This window comes from Abramis brama (genome assembly GCF_963993115.1).
Source record: "Abramis brama genome assembly, contig: SCAFFOLD_130, whole genome shotgun sequence".
Taxonomy (NCBI): Eukaryota; Metazoa; Chordata; class Actinopteri; order Cypriniformes; family Leuciscidae; genus Abramis; species Abramis brama.
In genome coordinates this window covers 9,888-29,792 of record NW_028156058.1, presented here as the reverse complement: position 1 = coordinate 29,792, position 19,905 = coordinate 9,888, and the positions used below count along the sequence as shown (strand labels likewise).

General features: G+C 38.1%; 2 protein-coding genes across 2 annotated transcripts; one reads left to right on the top strand and one right to left on the bottom strand.

The window, feature by feature from the left end:
* Positions 1–1,997: 1,997 nt before the first annotated feature.
* Positions 1,998–13,312, top strand: LOC311077098 (uncharacterized protein; the record flags this gene model as incomplete). Its single annotated transcript, XM_084138893.1, has 15 exons — positions 1,998–2,256; positions 5,135–5,256; positions 5,882–6,111; positions 6,339–6,383; positions 6,502–6,546; positions 6,943–7,020; positions 7,261–7,308; positions 7,394–7,519; positions 7,611–7,781; positions 7,993–9,731; positions 10,039–10,349; positions 10,514–10,692; positions 11,293–11,465; positions 11,887–12,104; positions 13,059–13,312. The coding sequence occupies exons 1-15, from the start codon at positions 2,147–2,149 to the stop codon at positions 13,310–13,312; spliced, it is 3,849 nt and encodes a 1,282-aa protein (XP_083995019.1). The 5' UTR covers positions 1,998–2,146.
* A 788-nt stretch (positions 13,313–14,100) lies between these two features.
* On the bottom strand, positions 14,101–17,521 carry LOC311077101 (uncharacterized protein). Its single transcript, XM_084138895.1, has 6 exons — positions 17,099–17,521; positions 16,118–16,231; positions 15,863–15,990; positions 15,432–15,594; positions 14,956–15,249; positions 14,101–14,856 (listed from the first exon to the last, which is right to left on the bottom strand). Exons 1-6 carry the CDS (start codon positions 17,209–17,211, stop codon positions 14,343–14,345), a joined length of 1,326 nt encoding a protein of 441 aa, XP_083995021.1. The 5' UTR covers positions 17,212–17,521; the 3' UTR covers positions 14,101–14,342.
* Between the last annotated feature and the right edge of the window lie 2,384 nt (positions 17,522–19,905).

Below are 19,905 nucleotides of genomic sequence, written 5' to 3'. Positions count from 1 at the left end.
ATGTAAGAGCTGGGAACTAATTAGGCTACTAATTAAATCATGTCAGCTATTTAATGGGCTATTGATTAGAGTTGCCATAGACTAAATATTTATAGGGTTATTCATTTAAGCACGGACTAATCGCATGTTTATATTCAATCCTGAGTGCAAAGCGCATGCATATTGCCGCAAAGCACCGGCAAAAGTGGGCTAATGATAATAAATGTGTCTGAAAAAATTACATAGCATTTTAATTGTTTATTAATAGTGTATTCTTAATCAGTGTTGGCAGCAAATTTATCTCCATATAATAGCTGTAAAGTATAGATGCGCAGATGGCCTATAGCCTATGAGTCATTCCACCGAAAGGGAATGTCTTTTCTTCTGTCCCCAGGAATAAAATAAAATAAAACAGCAATAAAATTGCATGAAAAATAACTCTAAAATACATTTTATTATTAAGCCTAATGTCCATTAAGCTAACTACAAATTTTAAATATATAATTAAAAACATTAGGATAATAAAAACTACATAGCACAAAAAAAGAAAAGAAAAAAAAGAAGCATTTTCTGCATGTCCCCATTTTGGCATAATTGAGTGGAAAGGATAATAGGCTATGTATGAAAATATGTTTGGAACATCTAACTACACTAACTACCGGAATTATGAACCATTGTAGACTGTAAATGTCATTTTTGTTATGTCATATAGGCTATTAGCTATTGAGGTTTTGTCTTTAGACCCATACAACGATATTCTTGTAATAGGTTATGATATAGGCTATTACGGTCGGTGGTTATAGTCCATGTCTTATGTTATGTTTCTTTCTGTTTCCCTTCTGTGTCGCTCTGCCTCTATGAGCGCGCAGCTCTCTTTCTCATAGGTTGACGGCAATGAGGAGAAGAAACGAGAGAGAGATGCGTTCCAGACAGAGAAGCAGCGTCTTTGTTCTATGTTATGTTTGTTTTGTTATGCTTTACGAATTATTTTCCGCATAGCCTAGTTGTTGTTGGCTATGTTAGATTATCTCAACCAAGCTTATTCAATGTCATTAGATTTTGTTAGCACAGACTGTTAGACCTTACCATTTTTTTTTTTTTTACAGTAAAATACTGGCAACACTGTTTTAATGGAAAATGATATTGTCAGAATATGGCCTTTATTTAGGCTACCGCAAGGGTTAACACTTAACAGTGCAGTTATTAACAATAAAAACTGCTACTTTGGGTAAAAAATGTCGTCCTGTGTTCCGTCTTTCAAACTTCTCAACGTGCATGCAGTGTAAATAAAGCCGTTGCATCAATGAAATGATAAAGTTAGTCCACGGCGCAAATTTAATACGAAAAAATAGAAAATCTGTTATATTTCATTTATTCAAATGTTTGTTTCTGAAGTCACAATTTAGCACAATTAATTTAAAAAGGGGGAGAAAAGGCAACTATCCATTGATACTGGAAAAACAAGAAAAAGTTTGTCTGGTTTTAATTTTTAATTTTTGCATTTGCATTAGGCTCTGAAAATTTAATTGTGAAGTGCGGGTCCCTTAACTATAGGCTATTTCTTATGTGCTTTTGTTTTGTTTGACTGATGGTGGCTAGCCTACTGGCTGAATGTGTAATTGCAAAGATGATTACTGAATAATGGTGAGGACTCCAAGTTTTGACTGTTGAACAATAAAAAAAGTTAAATTACAAAATAAACTTTTTCATTGCTTCTTTTCCATCTACTTTTTTAATATTAATGATTGTATACCAACATAATTATCAGGTCTACAAAATAGAAAAGCTATGAAAAGCTATGAAATCCAGTGGTAAAATCACATCTTAAAAAAAGACCACCACCGAAGACTATAATTTGACCCAAGAAAAGCCCTGTATTATTATTATTATTATTATTAATAACAATTAGTATTAATATTATTATTAATAACAATTAGTATTAATATTATTATTAATAACAATTAGTATTAATATTATTAATAATAATAGGCTATATAGTGTAGCCCCGTTGAGAAGAATTATGGGTAGAATTCGAATTCAAAATTTCGCACTAAGAAACGCCGCCGCCGTCCATTGGTTAGGAATCTGCCCGCGCATTATTCAAACTCCATTTTGTGATTTGAGGTCTTCGTTTTCGACAATCAAGATATTGAGACTTTGAGAGCTGATGGAGCGACACAGAAGGTTGAATTCTCTGGCAGATAGGTTCAGTTCTTTGATTCAAAACAGACTGGCAGAAGACGGAGAAAATTCTGCAGGAGAAGGACTAATCGACAGGTAAGCCTAGTAATGCTTGCTTAACTTGTAGGTTCGCATGGTAGAATGGGTTCTTATTCTTCTTTTTCTTATTACGGTATTATTATTGTTGTTGTTATTATTATTATGCATACGTTCTAAAAAGCCTACCCAGCTAACATGAGTCCAGCGGGCCAGTGGCGGCCCACCGGCGGATCACCGACGCTTTCCCGACGGTGGTCCGCTATCGTGCCGCTGGTTTATAATAAGTGTTTTCTGGCGGACCACGGTCGGTCCACGATTTATAATCAGTTACTCATGCTAACCAAAATTCACTATAATGGATAAAAAAAAAAAAAAAGCAATGTACACCAATCTCAATGGCAGTTGCAAATCTATTTTTATTAAATTAATTTTCAGTTAACAGATGAAATAGATGGGTCATTATACGAAAACGTGCCATTTTGTGTCCCTCAGAAAAAAAGCTCTGTAAATCTTAATAAACCATAAAACAAATAAAATATTTTATAATTTAGTTTCCATAATATGTCTCATAATATAAGAATAAATTAATTTCTGTTTCTTTTGTTTTTAAAGGATTTTAATCACATTTTTGTGCAAAGCATCTTGCAGAAATGTTGAAAATGGCCTGTCCCTCAGTATGATTTTTCTACTTCTACTTGCTATTGAGGCCAAAAAAGTCAAAATATCATAAAAAAACATATACTTGTATAAAGCATTAAGTGTCAGTTCATTAGTCATGAATGGATTTTATTCTTAACATGTGTCAAATTTAGAAAAAAAAACACAATTTAGTCGGGTCCCTAGGTTCTCGTCAACCCTGTTACTTTTTATGAAAACACCTCTTTAAAGATAATAGACTGTTCCAAAAGTTGCATCAGTTCCAGGAAGTGACATCATCTGCCTTTCATGATGTTGATGGTAGAAAACAAGTAAGTGTTATCTTCTTTTAATGAATTTTCTTTGAGTTTATGTAATGTCTGAAAGACAGGGACACGCTCATTGTGTCAGCCCTGTTACCAGAAAAGCATAAGTTAAAAAGTTATTTGTACATATTTAAAAATGTACATATATTACAACATTTAAGCCTCTCAATAAGGCACATAATGTGGTGTCATTACCTATACCTCATGGCTAGTAATGGCCGCCAATAACATTTTTCGTCAACCCTGTTACCGTCAACCCTGTTATCATTCCAGGGTAACAGGGTTGACGAAAGTATGCTTTTGTGTGTCTTACCCATGTTGTAAACCCAAGAAGGGTTAAATCAAGGGCAACTGGACTTTGCTTTGCCTCTCATCCAAGGGGTTTCTTCAGTTCTAAATGACTGATGGGGAGTGCCAGGTATTTAACCTCTGTGGGGTTGTCACCCCTGAGCCAACCCTTCTTGGATAACTATGACCTGGGTGACTGAGAATTTTCACAGACGTACTTTTCTTACTAATAGTATTTACATAATATACAGTGGGGAGAAAAAGTATTTGATACACTGCCGATTTTGCAGGTTTTCCCACTTACAAAGCATGTAGAAGTCTGTCATTTTTATCATAGGTACTCTTCAACTGTGAGTGACGGAATCTAAAACAAAAATCCAGAAAATAACATTCTATGATTTTTTAAGTATTTAATTTGCATTTTATTGCATGACATAAGTATTTGATACATCAGAAAAGCAGGATCTACTTCATCCAAAAAGGGGCTTAAAGATTTTCAAAACAGTACTTTGAAAATCAAACATTAAAAGTGGGAAATGGCACGTTTTCGTATAATGACCCAGATACATTTGCATTGCATTTATCAGATTCTTTTATCCAATGTGACTAGTAATTTGTACCCTTATGAAAATTAACCATGGTTTTACCACAGCATTTGCAGTAAAACCTTCGCCGTTGATCAAAATTACCTATGGATGAACAATAATTTAAATAGGCTAATAAATAGGCCTAGTCTATATTGTCAGAATGTGGCCTTTTATTTAGGCTAGCGCAAGGGTTAACACTTAACAGTGCAGCTTGGTTTATTTATTGGCGGTTTTGGGTCTGAGAAATAGCTAGGCAGCTCTCTGGTTCAAAACGGTATTAGAGACGAGGCTGAGTGACTCCAGCTCCCTTTTAACCCGCTCCTTATTTGCCGAAATATCAGTGTTGCCAGATTGGAACGGTGATTTCCACCTTAAAACCTCTGCTATACTTAAAACCCGCACACTCCAAGAAAAAAACCCCAAACTTTCTCTGCCTATAACAATGCAGTAACTTTAATAGATTGTGATGATTCAAAGATCACCACCATTCGTTTTCCATAAGTTGATTGTACATGATAATGTAAAGATGGTGTACAGTCTACAAATGCAAAACAACATCATAGTGACACGCATGACTCCAAATAATGCCATAGACATTAATTAAACAAATTATATGTAATATAAACCCCAAATGTACATAACTGAAAACAAAAACTAAGAAGAAACATAATTATTTAAATGAAATAACATTAAATGTGAAGTCTCACGCAGGGAATTCTGGGAATGTCAATTTAGAGAAATAACAAGAACAGAAAGAAGAGAGAAGCGACGAGCAGAAACACAATAACTACATCTTACTTCAGACACAGCCTTGATGAAATCAAATTAACATAAAAAACATCAAATCCCTCAAGATCTCAGCAAAGGAGGATTAAACAACACTCACAAACAGCATTACCAGCTTCACTTATTACTAACCAGACTGACTTAACTTCTGTTCTGCTACAGTTCTGTTTGAGAATTAACAGAGGTTTAGATGTTGTTGATTTATTGTTTTAGTTACCATGATGGTGATTAGTGACTGCTTTAGTTGGGCTCTTGATAAGTTATACCTGTTAATTTTTTAAGTAATGTGTTCTGTATTTTGTGTTGAATAAGACTGAGGATGTTCCAAAGGGGACAGGGAACATCTGCGACACAACGACCACCGAGAGTGCGCCTGGCAAGAATAAGAATGGGTTTGATTCAAAATGGGAATGACACAATATATATGCCAAGGCGTAAGTGCATATTTTATGCTAAAATATGTAACTATTAAATTAAGTAAAATTTCACATAACTTGTACATGACAAGATTATTTTAAAGGTCCCATATTGTCAAAACTGAAATCCCTTGGCTTTCTTCATGATAACAGAGCTCTAGGGTCTGTAAACTATAAGTTTCGAAACAGTCGATCCACAGACAAATGCACACAGCCTGCATAAAATAGCTGTGCCATTTCAGGAGCCATTGTGACTTCTGTATAAATGTGATGTCAGAACTACTCAGTCTCCGCCTTCAGTCTCCACCCCTACCAATGGTGGCTCACTCAGAAAACAACGGGCCAATCAGAAGAGAGGCTCATGAATATTAGGTAGACAGACCAAAATCGACTTGTTCTTGGCAGAGCTCCTGAGAAAGGAGCTGTAAAATAAATATTGAGATGCTTTTTGGTGCTTATACAGCAAATATATATTCTTAAGGACATCAAAACCTAAAATAAAACTTTAGAAAGGTGTACAATATGGGGCCTTTAAATGTGCAGTAAGCTATTTCTGAAAACAGCTGTTAAAAGTGGATCTTGTAACCAATCAAATTGTTCTTTCTCATGCTCTGCCTAAACCTTTTTTTACCCCTCTTTACAGCTGGAACAACACAAAAACTATTGGTTGTCCCACATTCCATGTCTGAGAGGGAATTTGTGGCAAAAATAAGGGAGGAATTTCCTGAAGTGCAGCAGTGTGAATTCACACTCTGCCGATTAAATCGGCACAGGCAGATTATCCCATTAATCCTCCCCACAGTTTGCCCCGCTACCATAAAGTCCTGCCAAGAACTCAGGAACTCACGTTCTGCTGTGTACATTAGACCAAGGGTATGATTCTATCTAAATGTTTTTTCAGCTCAGCTCCTTTTATGTGCATTTTGCACAAGTGTCAACGTGATGTGGCATCTGACCAATCAGTTTTGAGAATTTCCTATCTGATCTGAGAAATGCTCAAAAGCAGTGAAGAAAAACTGTAGTAGATCATTTATGTGATTAAATGACACTTCTTCAGCAAGTAATTTGTTTTGATAGAATATATATAAATTTTTTTTTAGGTTCTGGAGCGAGCTGGAGATGAAGATTTAGTGCAAGATGACAATGTAAATTTATCAATTGTTAAAATTTAAGATATTGAAAGCAATCCATGATTAACATGTGTGACAGTTTACAGCAAGGGATATGTTTTTTTTCTAAGAACAGCTTTTTGATCTTTTTCAGGTTTTGGAGCCAGCTGAGGATGAAGCTATAGTGCAAGATGACAATGTAACAATTTGTTTAAGATATTAAAAGGAAACTTTTGTTCAGCAAGTAATATTTGTGTACTGTAAACTCTTTTCTAAGAACAGCTTCTGGCGATTTTCACAGGATGAAATTTGAGTGTTTAAGCTTTTGAGTGACCTAATTTTTTATGATTGAAAATGTGATTGGGGAAAAATGTAAATGAAAAAGTGTTTCACTACAGTTAGTAGGTTAATAGACCAGAGTTACACCAAGCTGTTGTTCGCTAGATCAGTTCCATTCATTATTCATGGATTCATTCTATTCACAAACAGAATTGAGTAGTATTTCTTATTGTGTTATATGCTGCACTACTACCTCAAAATCAACATTTACATTATTTTTTCTTAAATAAGCATGTGTTTATATGGATCTGTGCAGGATTTAAGGGCATGGAGGGCCCTAAGGCAACAACAAGATATAGAGTACAATAACTCCCTGGAAATTGACAGAGCAAGGGTAAGTAGGCCTATAATAATACAAATAATACTAGTTGTTTGGTGCCTGTATGATTTTTCAAAAAAAAAAAAAAAATCTGTTGAACACAAAATAAGATATTTTGAGAATGTTGGTGACCAGACACTTGGTTGTAGCTATTGACTTCCACAGTGGAAAATAAATACTATGGAAGTCAATGTCGACAAGAAACTGTTCTTCAAAATATGTTATTTTGTGTTTGTACATTTTCAAATGTAACAGGAGATAAGAAGGAGACAGATGGAAGAGTGTGAAAGGCGACGCAGAAAGGTATATTCAAATATGATGTCGTCAAAAATTTGGCCACAATATTTTTTTCTGTGTATGTAACTAAAAATGTTAACTTTTTAAAAAGGCAATAGATGATCGCCGGAGGCATATATCAGCAATTCCTGAGCCGGCCGATGGTCTTATGATACAATTTAAATACCCAGATGGGAGAATCCTGAAGAGGAGATTCAATGTCTCTCAGTCATTTCAGGTTAATTGCTATTTTATTATCTACTTTTTACTTTTTTAATTTGTTGAAGAAAGTTGTTTCAATTACTGATAATTTATTTTGCTTCTGACAGGACCTGGTTGCATTTGCTGGTGTTGATGACATGGCAAGTGAAGTGTTCTCAGTGCAGTTGCCACTCTCACCAACTCCGTTATATAGCAATCTAGTAGGTACCCTAGAAGATCATGGCATAGATGGGCCTTCCACTCTTTATGTGTTGTGGTTATCTTCGGATGAGGTACAGGTAAGAACATGTGATACATGTGTGTTATTATGTGATTACTACAAATAGTAATTATCTGTGCATTATCATTATTATTTTCTTTATTGAATAACTACAGATATTTTTCATTCATTGGCAGGTTTCACTCCCCTCAACTATATATATATAATATTGTATAAGTATATATATGTATAAGTGTATAATACATGTGATGAATGTGTTATCATTTCAGGAATTGCTTACAAATACAGACATCTCATCGACTGGATTTTCACCCGCCATTTCACCCCCACGGTCCGCCATTTCAACCCCACGCCCCACCATTTCAACCCCACAGTCCGCCATTTCAACCCCACAGTCCGCCATTTCAACCCCACGGTCCGCCATTTCAACCCCACAGTCCGCCATTTCAACCCCACGGTCCGCCATTTCAACCCCACGGTCCGCCATTTCAACCCCACAGTCCGCCATTTCAACCCCACGCCCCACCATTTCAACCCCACGCCCCACCATTTCAACCCCACGGTCCGCCATTTCAACCCCACAGTCCGCCATTTCAACCCCACAGTCCGCCATTTCAACCCCACAGTCCGCCATTTCAACCCCACGGTCCGCCATTTCAACCCCACGGTCCGCCATTTCAACCCCACAGTCCGCCATTTCAACCCCACGCCCCACCATTTCAACCCCACGCCCCACCATTTCAACCCCACGGTCCGCCATTTCAACCCCACAGTCCGCCATTTCAACCCCACAGTCCGCCATTTCAACCCCACAGTCCGCCATTTCAACCCCACGGTCCGCCATTTCAACCCCACGGTCCGCCATTTCAACCCCACAGTCCGCCATTTCAACCCCACGCCCCACCATTTCAACCCCACGCCCCACCATTTCAACCCCACGCCCCACCATTTCACCTCCACGGTCCGCCATTTCAACCCCACAGTCCGCCATTTCAACCCCACGCCCCACCATTTCAACCCCACAGTCCGCCATTTCACCTCCACGCCCCGCCATTTCACCTCCACGGTACATCATTTCACCCCCACGACCCGCCATTTCACCTCCACGCCCCGCCATTTCACCTCCACGGTACATCATTTCACCCCCACGCCCCGCCATTTCACCTCCACGCCCCGCCATTTCACCTCCACGGTACATCATTTCACCCCCACGCCCCGCCATTTCACCTCCACGGTCCGCCATTTCAACCCCACAGTCCGCCATTTCAACCCCACGCCCCACCATTTCAACCCCACAGTCCGCCATTTCACCTCCACGCCCCGCCATTTCACCTCCACGGTACATCATTTCACCCCCACGACCCGCCATTTCACCTCCACGCCCCGCCATTTCACCTCCACGGTACATCATTTCACCCCCACGCCCCGCCATTTCACCTCCACGCCCCGCCATTTCACCTCCACGGTACATCATTTCACCCCCACGCCCCGCCATTTCACCTCCACGCCCCGCCATTTCACCTCCACGGTACATCATTTCACCCCCACGACCCGCCATTTCACCTCCACGCCCCGCCATTTCACCTCCACGGTACATCATTTCACCCCCACGCCCCGCCATTTCACCTCCACGCCCCGCCATTTCACCTCCACGGTACATCATTTCACCCCCACGCCCCGCCATTTCACCTCCACGCCCCGCCATTTCACCTCCACGGTACATCATTTCACCCCCACGCCCCGCCATTTCACCTCCACGCCCCGCCATTTCTCCTCCACTATACGTCATTTCACCCCCACGCCCCACCATTTCACCTCCACGCCCCGCCATTTCTCCCCCACTATACGTCATTTCACCTCCACGGCCCGCCATTTCTCCCCCACTATACGTCATTTCACCTCCACGGCCCGCCATTTCTCCCCCACTATACGTCATTTCACCTCCACGGCCCGCCATTTCACCCCCGAGCTCCGACATGTCTCTCTTGTCACCTGGCATACCTGAAGAGTGAGTAGTGAATGCTTACTAATTCTAATGCTTTCACAGACAATACTGCTCTTAAGCAATTAAAAACACAACATGCTTGCATTTGTAGGTCAATATTTATTCTGCCAAGTAACTAACTTGCAAGAAAAGAAAAAAACAATGAAGTGAAATTCTCTTGTTTTGTAGATCTACCAGTCTTTATTCTGGTGAAAAGTAGCATCCAAGTGTTATACAACATGTTTAAGCTTGTGTATCAGAATATGAGCATTTTAAAGATATGTAATTTAATTCCTTCTTTATGTCAATGTATTTTTTATCTACAATACAGACATTTGGACATTACTCACATTATGCTTTGCCTGCGGTCGAGGGTGAGGCAGAGGGCTATCACTGCCAATCAAGTTAATGTCCTCCGTGGGGAGGAATTTGATTGTGCGGTGAGAGCTTTCAGTCGGTCCACATTTGATCCTCAGTCCAGGCTGGATGTGGTGTTTGTGGATGAGAGTGGAGTGGGTGAAGGGGCTGTTGATGAAGGTGGGCCAACAAGGGAGTTCTGTCGTCTCCTCATGGTCCAGCTCCAGGAGCACCATATTTTTGAAGGGCCTTCCGAATCACGAGCTTTGGCTCTAGACAGTGTTGGTATGTTTGCTTTCCACACAATCATCTTAAATGTCACTTTAATACTATTATATTAATATATTAATATTATTATATTATAACATTAGTCACTGGGTATCCTACACTAAACACTAATAAATGGTAATGCATCAAGACCTTAAATTTTAAACAATTTTCCTCTATAGCTCTGCACAACGGGATATATAGGCTTGTGGGCCAAATGGTAGCAGTTTGCCTAATTCAGGGAGGGGTTTCTCCACACTTCTTCTCCGATCGGCTCTTCAGGCAAGTCTGTGGCCTTCCACCGCTTGCCCCTTCCATAGAAGAGGTGGCAGACCCAGAGTTGAAGGACAAATTGCGCAAGGCAAGTTTGTAAATACTTTATACTGTAATATCATTAGAATGTTAGAACAGTCAAGCGGCAATGTACTGGTTTGTAGATATGACTCTTTTTATGAACTGGACCTGTAACTCTCACATCACACATGTAAAGAGGTTAAAGTGTTTCCATGCATTTATTTTAATAGTAGTAATTACTAGTTAAATATGTAGTTTTAATAGATATATATCAATTGTCTATAAAGGACAAATGGATTTGAGAGTTTGTTATAACTTCAGAAATTTCCCATTAGTGAAGCATCAAATTCTCCTCTATTGTTAACATGTTAATAACATATTAAGAAGTCTATAAAAACTCCATAATAACCATTTGTGTCAACTACAAACTGTCTAGCACCCCCCAGCAACCGTTTAGAGCCACCTAGAAACCATATTGCAACATATTTCAGCCCCACAATATCGTACAGACATGGTTGTTGGCTCGTATGCAATCATGTAAAGCACCCTAACAAACGATTGCTGAGTTTTGCCACAGCAAGCACCACTCACATTTTCTCCAGAAAATGTAGATATCTGCCTTCCAGTTGTGCTTTACATTCCTTTCCTTCCTTCCTTCTCATACTAGATAGCAAGTGCTGGTACATTAGAGGAGGCCAGAGAGGCAATCACTGGAGCCACAGATGAGCTGTCTGTTATGGGAGCTTTATGCTACCTAAACTCCATGGCCCAGAGAGACGAACTGATGACAGCAATCCTGGAGTTTTACACAGAGGGCCGTATTCATGCCGCACTCCAGCAGTAAGTTATGGTTTAAGGAATGAAGAAAAATGATGAAGAGGAATTCTTTTGTGTGGCAGATGCATCAATAAGTCTTTATTCCAACTAGGAGACGTAATGAAGCTTGTAAAGCATTCAGATTCAGGGTGTGGAGCTTGTTTTTACCATGATAAGATTTCTTAATTTCTTACAGCAGTAGTGTGATTTTAATAAGTGTAGTGCTTGTGAAATGGACTAACTGTTTTTATAGTACATGCAATTCTATGAAAATACATGAAAATTTCTTCAATTGTGTTAATATTAAATTATTCTCAAAGAATTGCACATTGTACTTTCTGGAACCCAGATGTCATTGAGTGGTCAAATAGGTTTAAAAATGTTTACTCTGTGATATATTTAGTATTTACACAAAATATTTTTCCTACTACCATCTTTACTTTAGGTTCAAAGAAGGTCTAAATGCCCTTGGGCTCCTAGATGAGCTTGTGGCTCACCCAACAGTTTTTCAAGAACAATTTCTGAAAACTGATGCCCAAATTACTGCTGCTGACATTGTGGAGCTGTTCAAGCCACAATTCAGCTCACCAAGAGGCTCCCATAAAAGGAGACAAGAGACCAGGACCATTGCATTCTGGCGGGACTGGCTTCTGGAGGTGGAGGGTAAGACCGTTTTCAAACTCAGAAATTCACAAATTGTATTTTTCAACCACACCGTATAATTATTTTTGTTAAAATAATTCAAATTATCATAGATAATCGAAGAACTGCGATACAAGTTTTTAGTTTGGATAACAGTGATAAAAATAATAGAGTAAATCACTTTTTGAAAGTAACTTCAAATAAAAGTGCTTCAAATAAAGATTGTATCAATTACGTTGTTACATCAGCGGACAAGCAACTGTTTAAAGGTGCTATCAGTGATCTCGGTTGGCATAACCTCTTGTTGATGTTTGAATTATTATCAAACATAAGCTAGCTAGACCCTCCCTCCTCCTCATCCGTGCAATAACCCCCCAAACCCCACCCCTCATCATTCTTGTCGGTTATTGGCTGGAACAGTCTGTTATGTTTCGTGATACAGGTCGAACTGTTTGTTGCTCAGTTTGTTTGAGCTGTGTTTGTGGAGCCTGGGCTGTCTACAGAGACCACGTTTCTTTACAGTGTGTTCAGAGGACAGGCAGCTAGCGGATAGTGACGAGATGTTTGCGGTATGTGAAAAAAATGTTTTAGCCTAAAAAACGCGTGACATCACTGATAGCACCTTTAATGTATTTGTCATTGTATCATTAATGCAAGAGATTGTTCAAAAAGTATGATTCATCCAGTGATTAAACAAGTGAAGTCTTAATGAGAGAGTCATTGAATCATTCATTCAAACTTTTTCTTTTTTAATTTTTAAACTTTATTAAATTGACTGCAGCAATAAACAGTTTGTCAGAACCTTGAGTAAATTACTTTTATTTTTATTTTTATTTTTTTATTGTCTTTTCAGAATTGTGTGAGAATTGTGATCTATTTAAAAGAAAAAAAAAACGTGATTTCAGAATCGTGCAGCTCTACCAAGTACTTAAACGAAAGAGTTTATAATCATACATATTTCTCATCACTTGACAGGTGGAGATGCAGCTCCAATTTCTCTACCCGATATTTTAATATTTGCCACAGGATTGGAGAGGGTTCCAGCAATGGGGTTTCAACCCCAGCCAGAGCTGTCCTTCCTCCATGAGGGTGATGAACGACTGGCAATGTACCCCACTGCAAACACATGTTTACTTATTTTAAGAATTCCAGTCAAGAATACCTATAGGGAGTTTAAAAGTGCAATGGAAACAGGGATTGGCTGTTCAGACCAGTTTGGTTTCCAGTAAATGTTTTTTTTGTAGACAAGTTTTGTATTTTATCTGAGTTCCTGTCATGTTTTGGTTTTGTTTCATGTCTGTTACAGTCCTGTTATAGTCATGTGATCCTGCCATGTGTTCCTCATGTGAATGTGTCATGTTGTCCTTGATTGATTGTCTTGATTATGTCTACAGGTGACCCTTGTCTAGTAATTAGTCTTGTGTATCTAAGCCCTCATGTTAGCCGTGTGTCTTTGTCAAGTATTGTTCCTGTATTCACTGTTTGTAAGTCTATGTTCACTTTTTTTTTTTTTTGAGATCCAGGCCACGGCATGCCTTTTTTTAATGTTTGATCTTGTTCTGAATAAATACTTCACTTGGGTTCTTCAAACTTGCCTTCAGTAGATATTACTTACATTTGTTCCTTTGTAACAAATTCATGTTTTTTTATTCCTGTTTAACGTGTTTGGATGTTTTTACTGAACTGTTTCCCTGTTCACCATTTCACACAATAAATAGGCTGAAATATTTTATATTGTTATAGTTTTATTGACTTTAACACATGAAAGAATTGTCTTATGAATGTTGCAGATATCAAGTTAACTGCATGTAAAATGAAACATCTAAACTAAATTGACTGGATAATAACTAGGATTCTGAAGCAGAAATATTATGAACATTTCAAGGAAAATCTGAATGTATTAGACAAAGCAAAACCAAACCTTAGTGAGATGAATGAGTGCTTAAAATGGGGAAAGAGATGTACTGTACATAAATACAATGTAAAAACAGTACAAAGAACAATAAAAAGGTTATTACAGAGAGTCAAGGAACCTAATGGCCTCTCTCAAGAGGTCCACTCCAAGGTTGTCTCTTGGTCCTCCCAAGGGATCAACAAGTTGCTGAAGTTCACCCAAGCGGTCATTGTCCAGGGTATATTCAGTCAAGGGGACCTCAACGCTGTCTGGCCAGTTAAAAGTGGGTACCTGAGGTGAGTGAGGCACTTCTGCATCCAGTTGAGCAGGCTGCTCATCAGCACCAAACACTCCTTGAATCCCAGTCAGATTTTGAGCCTGTAAGCGAAGACAGCCACGCACAAAGATTGATATGGCGACATGTACCTTGCAGTTCTCAGGCGGTGATGGTTCCACTGATTGACAAAAAGATGTAAGTCCTGGTTAATTCGGGGAAGGTAGATGTAATGGAGTGCCCAAAGGTGCCTCTCATTGTTGCAGTCTACTACTCCATCGTCTTCTAAAAGGGTGAAAAGTGAATGGTACACATTAACAACACCTCTCCAAACATCTCCCCACAGTCTCTCAATCCGCTGATTGTGGGTGCTCCTTCCCCTCAAAGCACTCCCCCTGTCAGAACCTCGAAAAACCTCCATGAAAAGACAAACGGCATTGTTCTCTCCACCTTGGTCACAGCGAACTCTTGATGGCACACCATACTGGTCGACAGCCTCAACAAACTTCTCCATCACAGTGCTGCTTCGGTTGTTGTTTGAAGCTTCCAAAAATGTAACAAGTCTGCTAAAACCATCAATAGCCCCATGAATAACAATTCTCCACCTGAAAATGAAATGCAATATTAATACACTTGTTAAAAAAACATTGTCCTGACCTGAAGTATTTTATATATATATATATATATATAAAAGAGGAAGTTACCTAATTAGCTTGTGGTTGCCATCCAGATGCCATAAAGAATTTGGCCCTGCAACTCGGTATGTCCGCCTGCGTAGTCTGGAAGACATGGCTCTGCGTGCAGCCCCTTCTGGGTTGGTCCGGAGCATACTTTGGCGAACACGCCTCCGTTGCACCAGCAGACCTTCTCCAAAAAGTCTTGCTCGTACAGCTTCTGGACCCAGTAAGTCATTGCCGTTGACCACCTGTTTGACTCTTTCATCCAACTCCGCATCAGAGATGTTTGTGAAACGGCCACGCAGAGATAGATTGAATGATCTGTTTAGGATCAAACATTTAAAGATAATTCTGAGTGTAACATTGATTTATTTTACTTAATTTTAAATAAATCTATATGATTTTAAGTTTGTAAGTAGTGAAGTCAAGCTGACAATTATCATTATGCAATTAAACAAAATTATGACAATACCCTTGGGTTCATAAGTAAGATCTATATTTACCCAAGACGTCGTTTCACAGTGCGACTTGAAGTGCCCAGTATTTCTGCAATCTGGGGTATGGTGAACTGTAAAGACAGTAAAAACTGCAGTTGTTCAGATGTGATGTGGCACTTTGGACGCCCAGTATGTCCCCTAACGCGTGGAACTTGATAACCAAGGAAAGCTGCAATAGAAAACATTGAATTAGATATAACAATGATTAGTGCTTTAACATCCACCTTACTTTGACTGTTTTTTTTTGTTTGTTTTTACACTTTATCCAAGTATGCTTTACTTTACACTTTATCCAACTGCATGATTTATGTTTTCCATTACAGTGTGGGTACATTGAACATTAAAACCTCTAATGTGAAAGTATATTTCTGTATCCATCAGAGTTCCGATATAGTCCAGCCCATCCACTAGTTTCTCATAGTGAAAAACAACAATACCACCAGGTTGTCGTTGCTGCCGAACATCTGCCACAAACTCGTCAATTAAATTTAAGAGTCCGTCAGCTAGTTGGGATTCACAAAGTCTCCCTCTTGCCCATTGAAGACTCCGTGCCATCGTTTCCATTCTAGACAGAATTTAACAAGAAACAGGGCAATCAATGGATAGCCTTACCTTAATTTAAGTCAAATACAAAAATAGAGGAGCTGGAACAGATATTTCTTAATAATCAGTTGCCTTTTAGGTTAACTTACCTTGTAATTATTGTTTCAATAGAGTCCTGGTCGTCTGTTTGTGCCAATCGGGTGCACTCCCGAAATGCTCTATTGCAATCTGACAGAAACTGTCCCAGCGCCATTGTAATCCTCCTGAAAAGAAGTGTATTATAGTGTAATATAGTTACTTAGGAATAAAATAAGTGTAATATAGTTAGGAATATATTTAGGAAATAATGCTGATGTGATGGTTTCATCTATCTATCTATGATAGATATCTATGTAGCCTAGTTATGTCTGTCTGTCATCAACTCTGTATCACAGAATGGTAACTTTTCTTTCTGTTGTTATTTTGTAGATGTTTGTTGTAACAAAATGGCTTGAATGTAATTCTAGATAATTTAGTAAAACCATGGTTACTACAGTGATGGTTACTATGGTTTTACTGTATTGATACAATAGAACTGTAGTAAAACCATGTATCTATCTATCTATCTATCTATCTTTACTTATTTGTTGTGTTATTCAGTTTATAATAAAGTTTATAATAACTGCATCCAATTTCTAGATTTTTTGTGTCATCATTTTATTTGATTAGTTGTGCCATAAAAGTAAAAGCCTTAAAGTATTTATTTTTTTATATATAATTGATATCGATTATTTAATTATCTTGTGAATACCATACAAATGTGGGGAAACTCTGGGGGAAAAAATGATTAAATGTGTTAAGACATAGGCTAGCCTATTCTAGTACTATAACTCGCTGTTAAATATCACAGGGGGTTAAATGACCAAATATGTGAGTCGAAGAAAATGCATAACTCTGAAACATCAACTCTTATGGATTCCATGCAACGGTATTTTTGATGTATTGCATATAATGGCAGGCTGTCGCGCTAATTGCGAAGCAACAATCTCATGACAAACTTAAATAAAGTTTTAAAAAAAAACTATTTTCAACCCACCGTAATATGTTTAACAGTGTTTATTATAACCTAAAGCTAGTTTGTTCACAGTTACCTGTAAAGAAGTGTAATATATAATTTGGAAAAACGATGTATGGATTCCCGTCTCTCTACGATTCTCATCACGGGCGCGCACCGAACGGAAGATGCCAGGTGACGTAGGCTCATCGTAATCCATGAGGTAAGCGCTTTTTCGCAATCTCATGAATAAATACAATAAAACGAAGGTGTGCGTCACCAAATTAATAGTCATGAGAATGATTACAAACAGTAACGACAGGCGGTGTCACCGTGACACAACACCTTTATTTTATTTGAATTATTCATGATAGAGTGACTCAAGCACTACGCTGAACATACCTCATGAGCCATCATGAGCAACGACACTGATGGAAGGGTAACTTCCAGGAAACTGAATAGATAGATCACGAGTGTATTAGCACTCCAAATCTATCCAACATTTTGGCGAGAATATAGATTAATCTCTTGTTCTGTGTAGTATTAATAAAATATTATTACTTTTGGTCCTATATTCATGATTTCACAATGTAATATCCATTGTAAAAAAAGAAAAGCAGAAGTTCTGTTTCATTTCATTTATTAAAAATTCAAGCCAATCACTTTAGATTATTATTATTACGCATGTGTGTGTGTGTTTGTGTTTGTGTGTAGTGTGTGTTGTAATATAACTTTGTAATATAGCATATATATATATATATATATATATATATATATATATATATATATATATATATACATACAGGTGCTTCTCAATAAATTAGAATGTCGTGGAAAAGTTCATTTATTTCAGGAATTCAACTTTACAGGTGAAACTAATATACACTTTCTACATGCAAAGTGAGATATTTCAAGCCTTTATTTGTTATAATTTTGATGATTATGGCTTACAGCTTTTGAAACCCCCAAATTCAAAATCTCAGAAAATTTGAATATTACATGAAATAAAAAAAAAAAGGATTTTAAATACAGAAATGTTGGTTCTCTGAAAAGTATAATGCATATGTACTCAATACTTGGTTTGGGCCACTTTTGCTTATGGACAGTTTCACCTGTTAAGTTGAATTCCTGAAAAAATTAACTTTTCCAAGACATTCTAATTTATAACCACCTTTATAGCCTATATATATATATATATATATACATTATTTGTTATATTTTATTGAGCTTGTTATCTTCGAAAAATACTGCAAAACAATGCATCTCAAATCTCAGATTCTTCTAAATTCTCAGATTCAAGGCTTAATGGTGTTAACAGAAGGGGTTCTCTAACAAATAATGCATAGTGGTTCAATTATAAAAAGATACTTTAGAAATATGCTACAGTATAAGTGTACATGTAAATACTGTTTGGAGAAATGTGTAAATATATTACACAATTTCTATTGTGATTGTGAAAATGGTCATGACTTTTAAGGCTTGAACAGTTATAGTTAACTGTCTAAATATGCCCATTTAAAATATGCTGTAATTATTCTGAAAAGTCATTGTTGAACATGTATTTTCACCTTAAAAACTGCTATTTACAAGCTTAATTTAGGTTCTCTGTGTTTGAGCAAGAGCAGCACCAAACCAGTAGGTGGTGCTAATGTCCCAAATTTAGGTACGCGTTAACACGTCGTTTACGTGTTAACACGCAATTTACGCGTTAACACGTAAATACGCGTTAACGCGTAATGACGTGTTAACGCGTAAATTGCGTGTTAACGCGTAAATACGCGTTAACGCGACAGTTTCACACGTTTTGGCCCTTTTGGCCTTCCATATTTCTATGGCAACCATGGACGGCGCGTCACAGAGCCGCTCTGGCGCGTCATAATGTTTGATTACGTCACAGACAGCACAGATTACAAAGACTCACGATATCTCTTGCAGTTCAGCGATATTCCCGAGCAGAAGCGATTTTGAGCGAAATATCCTATTGCATTGTAGCAGAAAACTTTAGTAATACGACGTCATTCTATATACAGACAGTCTATACTCAGCGTAGGCTACTCACAGTGTACATCGCATACAGTTTGACAACTGCATCTTTAATTTGTCAGCAGATACACAACTCGCAATGTCTACAGACTTAAGAGAATTGTGTCTGGAGATATACGTCGACGGTGAGCTCTGCTGCCGTGCACAACCAAATTCGAAGGTGGAGATTAGGATGAGCGAGGCCATCAACGACCTTTCCAGGAGCTCGGCAGTGATCAATGTGCAGCTGGAGGTTGATACACACGAGCACATGTCAGTCAGCTACAGCGTTTTAGAGGGGAACGTTGTGGAGGTTGACCTTGATGTGAACAACTCAACCTCGGCTAGTGTAGAGAGAGATGAGCAGCTGGAGAATAACGTCAAAGACGTCGTCTCAGTGTTGGTGTCCCCAACAGAAGTGGCAGGGAGCAGCAGTGGGATCGATGCTTCTCCTGGAACCCCTGAGAACAGCCCAACAGGTCAATGTCAAACATGCACATTTACATCTATTCACTTTTAGCATTTAGTAATTTATTTTGCAATATAATTTATTTGCAAGTGGGCTATAAAAAAAGTGTTATTAAATGTTGAATTATGTTTTTTAAAACATATGATGTCGTAGTAGTGTGATTGTTGCAGTGAAAAAAGAAAGAATTTGCCGCTACTCATTGTTATTTGAGTTTGAAACTGCGTCTGTCTTTTGAGTATTGTAAAATGTTAATATTGTTTGTTCAATGCCTATTTTGTATGTAAATTAGTTTATTTCTCAATTAAAACTGTTCCACTGTTCTGGGACCCTGGAATAGACTTTTGTTCACTGTAGTGGACATTATATTTTAGTGAATTTCTCTGACACCATATGTCACATGTCACAACCTGTAA